This window comes from Rasamsonia byssochlamydoides, assembly GCF_041956645.1.
Source record: "Rasamsonia byssochlamydoides strain NRRL 3658 unplaced genomic scaffold VTN77scaffold_84, whole genome shotgun sequence".
Taxonomy (NCBI): domain Eukaryota; kingdom Fungi; phylum Ascomycota; class Eurotiomycetes; order Eurotiales; family Trichocomaceae; genus Rasamsonia; species Rasamsonia byssochlamydoides.
Window position 1 is genome coordinate 118,339 of NW_027192467.1, and position 15,163 is coordinate 133,501.

The following is a 15,163-nucleotide window of genomic DNA, read 5'->3' on the forward strand; positions in this document are numbered from 1 at the left end:
TTGCGTAGATTATTATTGTTGCGGAGGTCATTCAGATGGGATTCATCTGAGTTGGTTGCCTAGATCTAACTAACTAGTTAACAACATTCCTGTGATTCTCTCTCCTCTCTGATGACTCCATTTCTCCAGAGCTAGGCTTTCTCGTCTAGGGGAGAGGCTAACCTGATATCATTAGATGTGAAGGAAGCGAATAGCAATAAGTACGTACATACATGTTACAGCACTTTACCTCACATCACCATGTAACTACACGGATCGACATCTGAGAATTAAAAAACCGTATTATATACTGTTGCTATTTATGTACAGTACAATGGAAAGCTCTATTGCTATGAATTATATTATTATTATGTTTTCACCATTCTCTGTGAACGCTGAAGCTGAAGCTGAATTCCTAAGAATTATACTGATGTAAATTCCAACTCATAGCCTTTTTTTTATCGTCTGTCTGCCTTAATTAATCAAGGATTTAAATCAACATAGCTAAGTAAATAAGTAGTATAAGCAGACCAATAGGTATTTCGAATTAATTCATGATCCCCCTCGTTGAGCTCAAACGTGACATTTTGAGCAGGGCCGGGGCCTTTTTGAAAGTGAAAAAAAAAGACAGAGAGATGGGAACGTGGGAGAAAGATACGAAAAAAAAAATATGGACTAGAAAAGAAAAAGATATAATATAAAAAAAAGAGATTTAATCTCCGAACGTCAATACCAGGCTAAGCCATCCTGAACCTACGGACAAAGGCTCGACTACTGACTGCCAGATTCACTAGATAGTACTCCGTACTTCTTCAAGTCAATATTATATGCCAGCGAACTGCCTTCTGTCGAGAGCGAGATCTATATATTGCAGATGTATATGCCTGTGTGGTGCTTCCGGGGTATAAGATAATATAATGTATACTACAGCTTGAAGATGGGAACGACGCCATTCCACTCCCCCCGTCCTCGCTCCTCCCAATACCCATCCTTGCCCGTCTTCAACCGCCAGATCACCTCTTCCCCATCCGTCTCGGACACGCGCGTGAACCACCGCGGCCGCCACGTCGCGCCCTTCGCCTCCATCTCGCGCCGCCGTTCGCGCTGCTTCTCCTCCAGCTTCGCCTTCAACTCCTCCGCCAGATCGGGATTGCCTTCCTCAAGCGCCCGCTGATCCGGCCGCAGTCGCGAGTCTGTCGGCGGCAGCTTCCCCTGCTCGATCGGCGTCACTTCGTTCAGCGTCGCCGCGAAGACCGGGAAGCCGTACCGTTTCGCGGCCTGGTCCACCAGCGAGCCCGCCGACCAGATCGTCTTGTTCGTCATGGTCCCGTGCTCCGTCAGCTGCAACGAGTTCGTCCAGGTGCCCGCCAGTCCCAGAGGCAGCTCGTTGCCATGGATGTCAAACGCCTTGACGCTCACCTCCTCGCTCCGCCCCGAGAACATGCCTCCCGTCTTGAACGTTGACACGCTCTTCTGGCCCGTCGTCTCGTTGAGCACGACCATCTCGCCCACCGGCTCGACGTACTTCTCTCCGGCGATGATATTCCGCAGGAATGACGTCGCGTGGCTCCAACTGTAGCGCTCGCCGCTCGCGTGCAGCGTCAACCGCACTTTACCCTCCGTCACGATCTCAGCCGACTTGCCCCAGAACTTCTGCGTCGGCATCGGCGACTGCGCCAAGCTCCAGTCCTTGCTGTCGGCCTGATACGCCAGCTGCACGGGCCGATGCGAAACCTTCTCCGCAATCAACCGGAACCCGCGGTCTTCCCGGACGAGCTCGAACGTCTCGCCGAGCATGGGATTGAACGGCTTGCGAATTGCCCGCTCCTTCACCCGGTTCGTCGACAGATTCGAGAGCGCAAACGCCGTCACATAGACGAGCCGCTCGAGGCCATCGGTAGCGCTCGCCGCCTGGTCCAGGAGCGTCGAGTATTCCATGCATTCCGCAGCCCGCTGGAGAAGCGACAACGGCTCATTGGCCGTCACCGGCATTGAAATAGCCGACAGATCCTTACCCACGTTCTTCCGCAGGAATCCGATCAAACTCGGCGGCTGCATGACCGGGGCCGGGACGATGTTCCGACGCTGCACGCTGTTCAGCGGCAGAGGAATCATCGACTTGGGCTTCGAAGGGAAGAGCAACGAGGAATTGTCCAGTCGGAGACCCTTCCGGGTAAAGTTCCCTTCATCATCCACATCACTGCCAGACAGAGAATCCGCCTCGTCCTCCACGAGCTCCTCCTCGTCGCGCTTCTCTGCCTCCTCCTCCTCCTCCTCCTCTGAGTCGTGCTGGATCTGGAGCAGCGGAGACCCTGCGCCATCCTCGGCATCAAAGAATTCCTGTGAGATATCCGATTCCATGCTGCGCCGGGACGGCGCGGCGGAGAGCGGGGGATGCCGCCGGTGCTTGCTTTCGGCAATCAGAGCGGAGAACTCGGCCACAACCGTATCGAGATCCCGCAGCACGGCCATCAGATGCTCGTGAATGTCATCCTCGTGGTCTGGATGGCTGATGACGCTCCTCGGCTTTCTCTCCCCGAGAACCGATGCAGTATCGCTGGACGGAGTGGGAACAGATAGAGGTGCAGCAGTGGCAGCCCGCTTCAAGGTGGGAGTTGGGGTGGCCGTCGTGGTGGTGGTAGTGGTGGTGTTGCTGCTCGGCTTCCGTTTCCAGAATGGCCGCCTCTCCTTATTAGTAGAATCAAAATAATCCTCACCAGCTCCCGGGTGCTCCAAAGGACTGGGCTGCGGACTCGGGGAGCGGCCGCGTCGTTCGGGAGCCGCCGCCAAAGTGGTCGTACTGAAATATTTGGGATCCGTGTCCTTGGCCAGCCGTCGTATCGCATCCCGCGTGCCCGAGACTTTGCTCACGAGGCTCTCGATCTGTTCCCATTCGCGGTCCTCCGCCGGATTCGGGGTGAGGCGCTGCTGCGACTGGGAGGGGATCTGGAGGAGAGGAGAAGTCGTGTCGGATGGACGTTCCTCTTTCGTCTGCTTGGAGGCCTTTTCGAGCGCCGTCTTCCACGCCGCAAAATCCTGATCGTTGCTGGCCCGGAGATGCCAGATCTCGGCTCCGGAGTCGATTGAGATCTCCCGTCTCTCCGCGTTGCACGCCACGGCCGCCAGCTGCAGGGGAATGGCACCGCGCAGGGCGGACGAGTTGCGGTCGTGATAGTAGGAGAGGGTCGACGAGGTGAAGTCGAGCGAGAAAAACCGCCGGGCCCAGCCCTGGTGTCGCTTCCTCCGCCTCTTCTGCAGCACTCCGGTATGGACCGTGGTCGAGAGGCCGTTGGACGAGGTCGCGCTCCCGGGCCGGTTGGTCGGTTTCCCTCCCGACACGGTGCGCCCTTTGGTCTGGACCTGACGCAGCGACTCGCTCGAGCCATTGGCGACGGGGTCGAGCTTGGGTGACACGCGGTGGCCGGCACCGCCGGCGTTGTTTGCTGCGGCCATCGCCTGCGAGTGATGGACTTGATGGCCGGATTGCGGAGGCATGGCGGTCGGGTAGGTCAGGAGGACGAGAGTGGCGGTCTTGGAGGTCTGTTTGGAAAAGGTGTTGTCGAACACCAGGGCGTAGTTGCCGCCTTCGTGGGCAGGGACATCATAGGTACCCTGGGAGATCTTGTCGGCCTCGCATTTTCCAATCCACTGGATGGGCTTCAGCCCGATCGCCCTCAGCTTGTCGATGACGGCGGATGGCTGCGGATGCTCGCTGGACTCGATGCTGTGGGAATCGGACGCGTGGCTGGCGGCAGCAGAGGCGGCGGAGGAGGTCAGCTTCCCGGGATGCTTGAAGATGCCGAAATTGAGGGACTTTTTGTGAGGCTGGATGCTCCAGGAGATGGTGTGGTCGCCCTTGACGTTGATCCATCGCACGAGGTACGACTGTGGGATTGTCTGGTCAGCTTGTCCTTGTACATTTCGACAGGACGATTCAACAGAACAACAAGATCGACTGGATTCTGCAGACATACCTTGCTATGGATCTCAAGCTCTTCCATGCCCGCCATGTTGGCGCGGTGCCTGTCAGCGGACAGGCAGGAAACAAGCGGAAGATCAGACGGAAGGGCGTAGACAGGGAGAAGATGGCCTTCTTTGGGAGGAATTAATTATCAGTGGTCCTCCGTATCGAGGGAGTGGGAAGAGATGTCTATATTGTCTTCAGCCTGTTGACACCGTAGCCAGAAGAAGCACAGCGTCAGCGCGGCCCCGAGCGGAAGGAAAGCTTTGGTAAGCAGGCACCGCCCAAACAGGCAACCGGCAGACAGCGATCGGCACGACGCGCGTTGTCCGGATGCAACACGGAAACAACAGAAATGAATGATAAATGCAACACTGACTGCTGATCGATCTGTGAAACCATCACTGGGATTGGAAACAGGCACTGTCTGACTTCAGCTGGTTTCGCCGGGAACGGAACGCGACGGATGCCGAGGCGCCAATGGTCAGGAGAATGGAACATGAATAATTCCACATCCAGGCCAACTCTCAGATATGCCCCTCTTCTGCTTCGTTCTGCCTTGGGGTCTGTTGGTTAGTGACGCTTAGTCCGCTCTTGTCCAATCGAGACGCATATCACTGCACGCTCAGCTGGCGGTCTTGCAGCTGTGGCATCCCACCTTTGAGTTTGTTCGAAAAAAAGAAAAAAAGATGAAAAGATGAAAAAAAAAATAATTCAAACAGATTGTGTCACGAGAAGATATTCGTCAGCACTCGAAGTCGGTATTGTATTGTACAGTATAGAGTATGCCATGCCATTCAGTATGATCACGGAGAAGCAGCCCCGGTTCAAACCAACACGTGGGGCCAGGCGAACTTCGTCAATCACGGCATTCATCCTGACAAGCAAGGTGTCTCCTCTCGGGGATCATATTGGTTGTTGGCTTGATATCGCATACTTGTGGAAACCATCAGGATAAGAGCTGATAACGAGTTGTGATTTATATTGATCACACATACGGGTAGAATTAAGCAGCATTCCAAACTCTATAGCTCACTGCAAACTTCTTGCTTGACACTCGTAGCTTGGGAATAAAGTGCATCAAGCATCTATGATTGAGTTGCAGCTTCAGTTTAAAAATGTCATGTGTTCCCCTCTCTCTCTCCTTTTTTTTAAGGGAAAAAAATAAATAAAAAGGACAAGGCATATCATCGAGAAATTTCTACGTACCTACTGCATATAATTTTATTATCAAATGTATTCTCTGATATTAAGGATAGTATCTTCCTATTGATCCCATGTTCTTTTACTCTATATGCTAGCCTTGTAGTTGATATGGTCATCTGTCTGATCATCCAACATTATCAACTCAAAATGCTATTTCTGTCTTTAGTGGACCAACAGTATTTCTTCATTCGCTTTCAGCACTTGAGATGGTATGATGGCTGATTAGAAACCCTCCCAAGACGCTCTAAACAAGCACGGCAGCTTTGCACCCCTCTTACTTTTCCTATTGTGATCAATAGTAGACCTTCCACCTCGACATGAAGAAGTCCTATTCCCGTACATGAAACAAGTAATTTGGTGGTATGTTTACCTAGAAATGGCAGAGTTTGGTTAGCTACCTGGTGCAAGTATAAATGCAAGATTGATCACTACCATCAGAAAATTACATGGTATCTACACCCCCTCCCAATCAACGATACTTGTAGTCTCCTTTATCAGCACGCCACTAGCTGAACATATGGAGTATTATCCAAATGCCAGTCGGTTGCCAGCTTTTACCAGGGTGAGAGAGCTATATGGTCTCCTTATTGGAACAGGTGATCAGGATGCTTCGAGAAAGAAAGAAGGAAAGAAACATACCCAAGCCGGCAGCATCTCACCCAGATCAATCCGATCAACTTATAGTCCGCCCATGGCTTGAACTTACAGAGCCTCTTCTTATCCGATTTGCCTTCCAACGTATTATTGTCTTCATACTGGCAGCAATCACAAGGCCAGCCCGGGTGCTGTGGATAGAATACTACTTATTCATTATAAATTCAATGCTACTAGTACCATTTCTCGCGATACTCCTTAAACTATATGCCCAGTTTATTATTAGAGTATACTAGCCTAATATTAAATTCTATATATACTCTCTGGTTGCCAAAGAGGTATAGATAGATCTAATACCAGATTTCTAGCAATAATTAAGAGAAGAAGGGACTTCCAATCTATTGGTTAGTAGGGAGATCCCTTAAAGTAAGACACTAAGTAAGCTTTACGGTAAGAGGATATTTTCTCTGAATTTAAGCACTACCTAATTATCCACCTTATATATTTGAATCATCAATACCAAACAGAAAGGTATCCTAACAGAAGATTTATCCAGGGGGAAGACGCAGCATCAAGGCCTAACCATTTGAGGCACTGGAAAGCCATTATTCAGACGTTCTGGCAGTTTATACTGCGCAACATCAGATTGCTGGTGTTTTGTTAGACCAGGAATCCACCTCCCCTAATTCCCAACAGGATGGGATGAGGCCAGCCTAGGCAACATAATTAGAGTTAGCTTATAACTATTTAGAAATAAGAAGATGACTCAGCTGGATTATTACTAGGTAGTCCCATATATTAAGAGTAGCTTTTTTATAGCAAAATTAATAATAATATAAGTTTAAAAAAATAATATTTCAAATCTTTTCCTAGGACTCTTATCTAGGGGTCTATAGGCATTCCTTAAGTAAGAAACCTGTTAATTATTATCTTAAACTGACTATATATCACTACGGATATAACCCCTACCTAATTAGGGGTTTCACGATTCCCTAGCTTACAAATTTGGTTTATTTTATTTACATTACTATAGAAATGACTACTAGTTACTAAAATTCTAATTTAATAAATAGCTATATTAGATGAACTTATAAAAAGCTAGGGTTATAACTTATAAATTCAAGAAATTAGTATTAGTATCTAATACTATGATCTTTATACTAATAGTTCTTATTATTATTATGAAGCTAGGATTATCACTTATTAAATTTTTTAAGAGGGTAATAATTATCATAATGTACTGCACCAAGTATACTCTGTATGCATTTATTAACTGTCTATATGATATCTATCAACATCGACTTCCCCTTCCTCCTGCTGCCACGGCTGTATCGACCGTATCCGATAATGATAATCCATCTCGTCCAGCTGCCGATACAAACTCGCGTCGAACGACTTGTGCAGCTCTAGAAGATTCGGTCGCAACGGCATCGGCCCCGAGATGTGCCTCTTGTGGATGTGAAGGTGGGCTTTTTTGGGACGGCGCAGGTGGTGTCTGGATTCCCAGAGATTTTTTATACTTCGTCGGCCGCGTCGACGATGGCGGCCTGCTGCTGCGGTTGCTGCTGGTCGGATATATGAACTGTCTTCCTCCTTTCTCGTCGTCGTAGTAGGGGAGATATTGGAGGTGGTTGTTGAACTGGACTGTCGCAGCGGATAGGGTCTGATGTCCAGTTTGCTGCAGCTGCCACTGCGGCTGCTCCTTTCGGTCTCGTACAAAGGGCCATTTTGAGACGAGTCGCTACAGAAGATGCGCCCCAAAGTAGGGACGCAGGAGATGATGATGCCAATCGCCATTTCGGTGGCGGTGAGGATCACGTCTGGTAAAGCACATAAAGTAAAGTCATGACCGAGTCGGCAGTTTAGAAGCTTGATGCTCCGCGACAGGTCGACTCCGAAGATGCTATAGCAGTTGTCAGCCTGGGGAAAATCGGTATTGACAATAGAAGCTGCGTGAGCTTACCTCATAGCCAGAACCAAGGTAGCTGTCATATGAATCTTCTCCTGTCCCGTCATCTGCAGGCGCCAGGCCCAAGGCAGTGGGAGCAATACAACGAGCACATCCAGCGCTGTATTCAATGCAACTGCAACCAGTCCAGCTGCATCTTAGTCGCTGCAGACACCGTGGATATTTTTATCCCAAGCAAACTGGACTGGCCAGCAGATACTCGCAGTTGTTGCAGCACTAGCAACAAAGAAGAAGACGACAACCAACACACATATCCATGTCACTCGACAGAATATGACAGTGGGAAACATCTGCATCTGAAGATGGAGGACGGCTAATCTATAGCTCGTGACAGATATGGCCCAGAAGAACTGGGAGACGAAAAAGGTCTGTAATACATGAGCCAACCGGTCCTCAAGACCTCGTGGGCAAGTACTGTTACAACTGACCTTGCGTGCAAGTTCCAGCTGCGACTCTGTGACCTGATGGAGGCGAAGTCCAATGCCGCCATAGACAGCCCCTATATCTTAATCAGCGAGGTCTCAGGTGAAAGTTAGCGGTTTACTTACCGATCAGAGTGTCGATGCTGTATCCAATAAGCGCTACCTACTCATTGTCAGTTGACGATGATTGGTCTTAAAAAGAAGATATCTCAACCCACCAGCGCAATCACACAGAGGATATCATGGGCCGTAACCCGCCGGCGGGAGATAGAAATCGCATAAAATCGGACACCCACGGCCGTCACGCTCACCAGGTTGAGGACGATGTACGCCACAACCAGACCAGTCCGGTCACCTTGCAGATGTGCCATGACGGCAGCAGCAGTTCTGGCGTCTTCTGTGATATTTCCCCCTTGAATCGGCGGCATCTCCAGGATACCATAGAATCAGGTCAGCGGAAAGAAGAGTCGCTACACCCATCTCAAGCCCTCGCTTGGCGGGATAGATTGAAATATTCAGAGATCTCTGCAGGACGCATCGAGATTAGAAGTGGCATACTAATATATTGTTAGTATAAGTTCGGCGAGGTACGGATATCCTCTGTTGGTTACGTTAATGCGGATGCAAGGCCGGGCTAAGGCACCCGCAGGAATGCCTTGCGCTGGCACACCCTTAATAACTGGTTTTGTTCGGGAATCATGGCTGCAACTAGTGGGGGCTGTTGGTTGCGAGGCCTTGCGAGGCGTTAAGGCAGTTGTGGACAACAATAACTACTACTACTACAACAATAACACAGGATGCGTCTGGTACAAGACTGTACTGTTCACGCGTCGGGCCCTCCCCGGTTTGCGGGGCGGGATCAAAAGTTGGAGCCCCAAGTGTTTCAAGTCTGTCATATTTTTAGAATTAACGTCTGTTTGTTTTAGATTTGAACCAATAAAGAAGTTGGTTATTAGGGAGAGATAGATCACTGGCCAGCATCCAATAGGAAAATATCAATAGCAACGGGGATCTCCGGTTCTCTGTTAGATCAACAGAATATCAGGTCTAGGATTGGATATATTGTTTATCAGCGTGCAGTACGGAGTACTCCGTTCTCATGTGCAATAATTTGGTTTTCTTAGAATACCACCTGTCAGCGACAATGAGGTATAGTATACTCTACACGCTATGAATCAAGCACTCAGCATACTGCAGAAGGACATATGGATATCTACAAATTCTTGAGCCTTAAAATGGACGGAATGCAAATGCAAGCATGATGGATAGATAAATAGCCATGCAGCATGATTGCTACCCTTGCAAGTTTCAGGCTTGTTTCACCCTTGTCGAGTAACGACAACACGTTGCAATACCCATGCCCGAGCTGCATTAGATCGCCGATGGATTCCTCTACAGCTATGGGAATTATTTTTATCTCATCCTCTGAGCTGGTTTCGTTACGTGTCCGTCATCGCCTAATTCGTTTGCTTTGATGGATGTCTATGTTAGGGACGCCAGCTAGAGCTCTCGCTTGCCGCAACACAGGTGGTGATTCTACGAGGAGTCCAGCACAATACGTAACTACATGTGTTGTGATCCTTATTTCAGGGATTCCCCCATAATCATAGTGTATGGTTATCCTGCTTAACAGCGGCAAAAATAGCCTGCTATTTTATAACATTAATTGAGTAAGCTCTAGAAGACTATACTAATAATAAGGATACCTTCTAAAGTAGGAGTCCTTCTGGGATCAGACTTCGCGCAGCAGTATATATTAGAAGAGGGAGGTTAAGAAATGCATCCTTACAAAGTTCCTTATTACGATTACTCCTGCTTTGTGGGAATCGTCTATCCTCACATAAGAGCCGTCGTCCCATAATATCGGGACGGGATTAAAGACACAATGCAATTCAACCGCATATCTATGTTGCCCTGGCTTGCCTTCTTGTCTCGGCCACGTTGTGTGCCTTCTGCATCCAGTTTGCTATCGACAGCATTGAGAGTCTCAGCCAAATCCCGGGTCTTGCAGGATTTTATTAGATCTTGTTGCCTATTTTTGACAATGACCTGGCACCTATATCGCAGGTAGAACAGGACAGTACGGATCAGGCCATGGATTTTTAATGTGGGAATGCCTCCATGCCGTTCTCCTTATTTATGTACTGTACCTTAACAACGGTTCTTTGTTTTGGTAATAGCCTATAGGGGCACCTTCCCTCAGTAGATGTAAGATTATTACTTTATTAGTCTCACTGTCTAGTTATTTGACTATTAATAAAAAAAGACATAGTAAGCTTCCTATATATATGTAGTATATTAAATAAAAAAAGTATCATCCAGTCTTGATATATGTGTAGGATCTACGATGTATTATTCTTATGGGCATACCTTGCTCTAATTATTATTATCATTGCCTTCTTCTTGTCTTTACCGAGGAGGAATGTATATATTATCTTATTTATTCCTATAAATCACATTAATTCAGCTAATACTAGGTATTAGATAAAGGAAAATAACCAAATTGGTCCTCTCTCATTTTTTCCCCTTCTTTTATTTTCCCGTCTATTATATCTCTGCCAGGACAATCCTGAATGGTAGAACTCACTCACTCAGTTTATGACGGCTTGCACCAATACAGAGTTAGGATTTTGAGTAGGTCGTATTGTTCGTCCGTGTATAGTACTAGTACATGCTGTTGATTCTGGTTATTAACTTAGTAGTCCAGTACATACTGTAGATTCAGTGATAGGTTCTCTTCTCTTCTCTCTCTCTTTCCTTTCCTTTTCTTTTCTTTCTTTTTTTTTCAATGAGGATAGCAGCAGCAGCACAAATGCCCGGTCAGCTCTGTTTCATGATCATCTGCCATCTCTGAGACTAGCTGGCACATGTCTAGCCTGACTTGAGAGGACACTCAGTGCCTTGTTGGCAAAACTGGGAGAGGTTAACCTAGGCGTAGAAAAGCCATCGTCAAAATCCTCCGGTCTTCATCCATTAGCACCATCTTCTGCCGCAAATCTGTCAGATGCTGGGACCTTGAATACCTCCACAGATCCAGCGGCAGCGCCAGTTATCGTGCTTCGCGCCTTGGACACGGATATTGGAGTGAAATTGCAGGAAGTGGAGCATGATAAGGCTGCGTTAGAGGTGCTGGTGCCTCTGCATTCACGATGTAGGTCCTGACAGGAAATGACTAAATACAGTTGCCTTTAGCTGTCTATTACTAACTCCGCAATGGCATTCAGATTTCTCGAGCATTATGGCCAGTGGGTGGTGTTTGACACATCTTCATCCCCTGAGGTTCTCCTCGCACGAGTATCAGAATCTCCTCTTCTCCTCTGCGCCTGTTGTTTGATCGCAGTTCGCCATACGACATACGATCTCACAGCTAAGCTGGCGCTCCAGATCGCTGCTGTCCATGTCGTTGTTGGTGGTTCCGCAATGTTTTCCCATGAGGAAGTACCGTGGCAGCGTGATGATCGAGATCGATCTGGTCAAAGGTACTGTCATCAAAGAGTATCGAGACCCTTGGACACCATGACCTGAACCAGCTCGACGACGGAACGATGCTGTACACGGTGTTTGAGCCGCTGATGCGGAACAAGCGGCGACAGTTCCAGGCGGTATACCGGGCAGTGAGGCACAAGATCTATGCGGATTGCATCCGTCTTGTGGAGCTGTGGTCATCTTCCGATTTTTCGTCTGCGGCTTTCGACGAAGGCAATATTAATGACATTAAAAAAACCATCCAGGCTTCTATGGTCATGGCTCGTTATCGATCATTTGGATCTGGCGAAATTCCCACTGTATTCTCACTACTGTATGCGCGCGAGCACTACCCGCTGATCAACAGCGTCTTGTTCACGAGGTCGGGACATTATCGCATCGTTGCACAGCACCTCATCAGTTGGCAGACGGCGAGGTGATATGGCATGTGTAGTCGCTGATCGTCAGCCAGCAACACTTTGCGCACGAGCTGGTGGAAATGGAGCACATGAGGCTTGCGTATGCGAGTAATGCGGTGTTTCGGGCGTACAAGTATCTGCTGGAGGTGCCATTTGGATTGCTCGAGAGATTATGATAAACAAGAAACACTCTTTCTGAATTGGGGTATAACTTATGCAAATGATACAACAAACAGACCCAAACCGAACCAACCAAGAAGAAGAACCAAAAAGAAAGAAAGGGCGTTGCAAACTCAGCCAAAAAGTGCTATGACACTCGCTCCTTGGCTAGTCTGCAACATTCTTCCCTTTGACAAAGGGAGAACATGTCCTCTAGAGGTCTGCCAACCCTAATATCTCAAAATAGACACTCGCAACGCATCGCATCGCGTTGCATCATACAATCCTTTCCGCCCTGTGTATTGTATATATAGAAGAAACCGTGACCCCCTCAAAAACTCCCGCCAAATCAAAAGTCAAAAGAATTCATCGATTCGTCGATTCATTGATTCATTCAGTGATTCACGAGCTGCGAGTGTCTTTTCCTCAAGTCGTTGCCAGCTTGTGCTCCTAGTTTTGTCTGCAAAATTAACAGTTAGTTCATGCCATACCATCCAATTGATCTTACTGAGGGAGGGGGAGGGAGGATATTGAACCGATGGGATTACCGCACTGATCCACTCGCATTCGCATTCGCATTCGCATTTGCATCGCCGTGTGCATTGCCGTGGTCATCGCCATAATCGTAGTAACTGTTGTCGTTGTAGTCGTAGTCATAACCGCCATTGCCGTTGCCATTGCCATAGCCGTAGTAATTGTTATTGCCATTGTAATTCGAACTGTAATTGTTTCCTCCCTGACCCTGCTGCGCAGATCTCCTCCCCCAGTTCCCACTACCAGAACCATGATTATTCGACATCCTCCTTCCACCTCCAAATCCACTTCCTCCACCGACAGCACTGCTTCGACTACTTTGCCCGCCTGGCGTGGGCGCCATCCCGCTCACGGACTCGGCATAGGCCATCTCGTGCGTCCGCTGCCGGACCTGCCGCATGTACTGTTCCTGCTCGCGCGACACCGGCCGCACGCCGCTGGGTTTTTTCTCGTCTTCTTTGCCCAGGTAGTGCGAGAAGGCGACCAGGATGGTCACGGCGAGGGCGGAGACGGCGAGGGCGATGACGATGATGGCGGATGGGGTGAGGCCGGCCATGTTGGTTGCCGAGGTAAGGACGATTTCTATCCTGATGTTTTTTTTTTCCCGCGTGGATAGATAGATGGAGGTGGCGATAGATTGATGCTGGATAGGGTCAATCGGATGAGCTTGACGTAGATAAGCGCGGAATGCGTGGGTGGTATAGTATAGGTGAGGTGTCGTCGATCCAGAAAAAAAAATAACCAGACTGGAAACAGTTTCGATGAATTCGATTCGACAATATTATGGGTTCTCAACCCATGCTCGATGCACAGTTATGCTATGATCTTGCATGAGAGTGGATGTCATGTTCCTGACCGATAGGCTAGGATAGGATACGGCCCGGAAACCCGGATTGAAGAAAAGAAAAATAAACGGACGGACGTGCATACGTATGCAGTCCTAAATACGTATACCTAGGTACAAGTACAGTACCGATTACTATGTAGGAGCCTGGACGGAACCCTGCAAAGTGGAGGCCGGTTCCTAAGGCAGGATTAATTAATTAATTTAGGGAGGGGGAATGAAAAGCTTGTCTGTTTAGTGAGGTTGCCGGCTGCCCACGGAATGTAGGTACCTACATGTACAGTACCCACTTGGAATTCATTATCAATTCAGTGAGTTTTATATCCTGGGGAAGACACTGCCCATTTATCTGTCCATGGACAGTACAGTACGTAGGTAGATGATTAAGGTACGAAGACGGCTGTCCTGAAGTCTACCTGAAGCTGAACAACTGCAGCGATACCAAGGGATGAATCATGAGATGAATCATGATACGTTTCCCGCCCCGTCAGGTTTTCGATCCCCAGCATGCAGTTCGTCGACCGGTGGCGATTGGGCGATTGGCGAGTCGATCGGAGCAACCCGCCTGCAGGGAGGGCATAAAATGAATAATACTAATCAATGAATGGATAAGAATGGATTATTTTTAACCTCGGAGTCGCCTATTTCGGTATGTGAGGTACGCCGTACGCTGGTATGTTCCAGTGTAAAACCGAGGTGACGTCGCTCTAAACCTTGCAGGGCAGGTTTCACTTTCGATGCGATTCTATCAGCTAGCCCTAAGGCTGGCCCTGCCTGGGAATCCCGCGTTCCCCTCATTCTGAGGATTTAATATTAGCACGCTCCCCTCTGTCTGGGTCCACTAATTATGTCGTCCACAGTCCACTACCTACGTACCTACATACGTCACGGTCCCAGATGCCTAGGTGCCTGAGGGGAGCTTCCTTACCCGGTTTAGCGTGGTATGAAAACTGTCTGCACATCTTTCCTCTCCAATAATATCTTTTGCTGTTAAAATATTTTTTTTTAAAAAAAAAAGAATGTTCCATTGTAACTCCTATGTAGCTAGAATAATTGTCACTACTGTTCTCTCTACTATACGACCTGTATATTCTGGAACTGTATATAGATCGATTGTATCCCTCACCCATGTAATAAATAATAATAGTAATAATAAGAGAAATCAATATGATAGAAGAGAAGATATAGAAAATGGCCATAAACAGATACAGTATGGGTAGTAAGAACTGAGAGAAAATTTAATGAAGTATCAAGGCTAAGCCTACCTGGTTAAATTTTTCTTTTTTTCTGGACTTTTATTAGAATAGGTCTCTATTTACGATGTAGAATATTATATCTTCATTGTCCTTTCTCTTCCTTCTTTTTCTTCTCTTCATCTTATCCTCATTTTTTCACTTTTTTTTTTCCTTTAAAGTGGGTGGGATATAGAAAAGCTGGCAACAGTCTGCACAATTGAGTCGACTTGGAATAAATTAAATATGCAATCTGCAGAAACAAACACACCACAAATCTAGCACTTGGCATCATTAAAGTCCACAAATAAAATAATTAAACCTTTAACATAATAATACCCAGTAAGAGGCAATAGTTTCAGAACAGACACCCACCCAC

General features: G+C 47.8%; 4 protein-coding genes across 4 annotated transcripts; all 4 read right to left on the reverse strand.

Annotated features, from left to right (window-relative positions):
* Positions 1–903: 903 nt before the first annotated feature.
* VTN77DRAFT_9226 (uncharacterized protein) lies at positions 904–3,989 on the reverse strand (the record flags this gene model as incomplete). Its single annotated transcript, XM_069425811.1, has 2 exons — positions 904–3,864; positions 3,954–3,989. The coding sequence occupies 2 exons, from the start codon at positions 3,987–3,989 to the stop codon at positions 904–906; spliced, it is 2,997 nt and encodes a 998-aa protein (XP_069274087.1).
* Positions 3,990–7,009: 3,020 nt separating this feature from the next.
* VTN77DRAFT_9227 (uncharacterized protein) lies at positions 7,010–7,756 on the reverse strand (the record flags this gene model as incomplete). The annotated part of the gene is made up of 2 exons (XM_069425812.1): positions 7,010–7,643; positions 7,704–7,756. The coding sequence occupies 2 exons, from the start codon at positions 7,754–7,756 to the stop codon at positions 7,010–7,012; spliced, it is 687 nt and encodes a 228-aa protein (XP_069274088.1).
* A 90-nt stretch (positions 7,757–7,846) lies between these two features.
* Positions 7,847–8,559, reverse strand: VTN77DRAFT_9228 (uncharacterized protein; the record flags this gene model as incomplete). The annotated part of the gene is made up of 3 exons (XM_069425813.1): positions 7,847–8,208; positions 8,258–8,294; positions 8,350–8,559. 3 exons carry the CDS (start codon positions 8,557–8,559, stop codon positions 7,847–7,849), a joined length of 609 nt encoding a protein of 202 aa, XP_069274089.1.
* A 4,065-nt stretch (positions 8,560–12,624) lies between these two features.
* VTN77DRAFT_9229 (uncharacterized protein) lies at positions 12,625–13,264 on the reverse strand (the record flags this gene model as incomplete). Its single annotated transcript, XM_069425814.1, has 2 exons — positions 12,625–12,634; positions 12,723–13,264. 2 exons carry the CDS (start codon positions 13,262–13,264, stop codon positions 12,625–12,627), a joined length of 552 nt encoding a protein of 183 aa, XP_069274090.1.
* Positions 13,265–15,163: the final 1,899 nt, after the last annotated feature.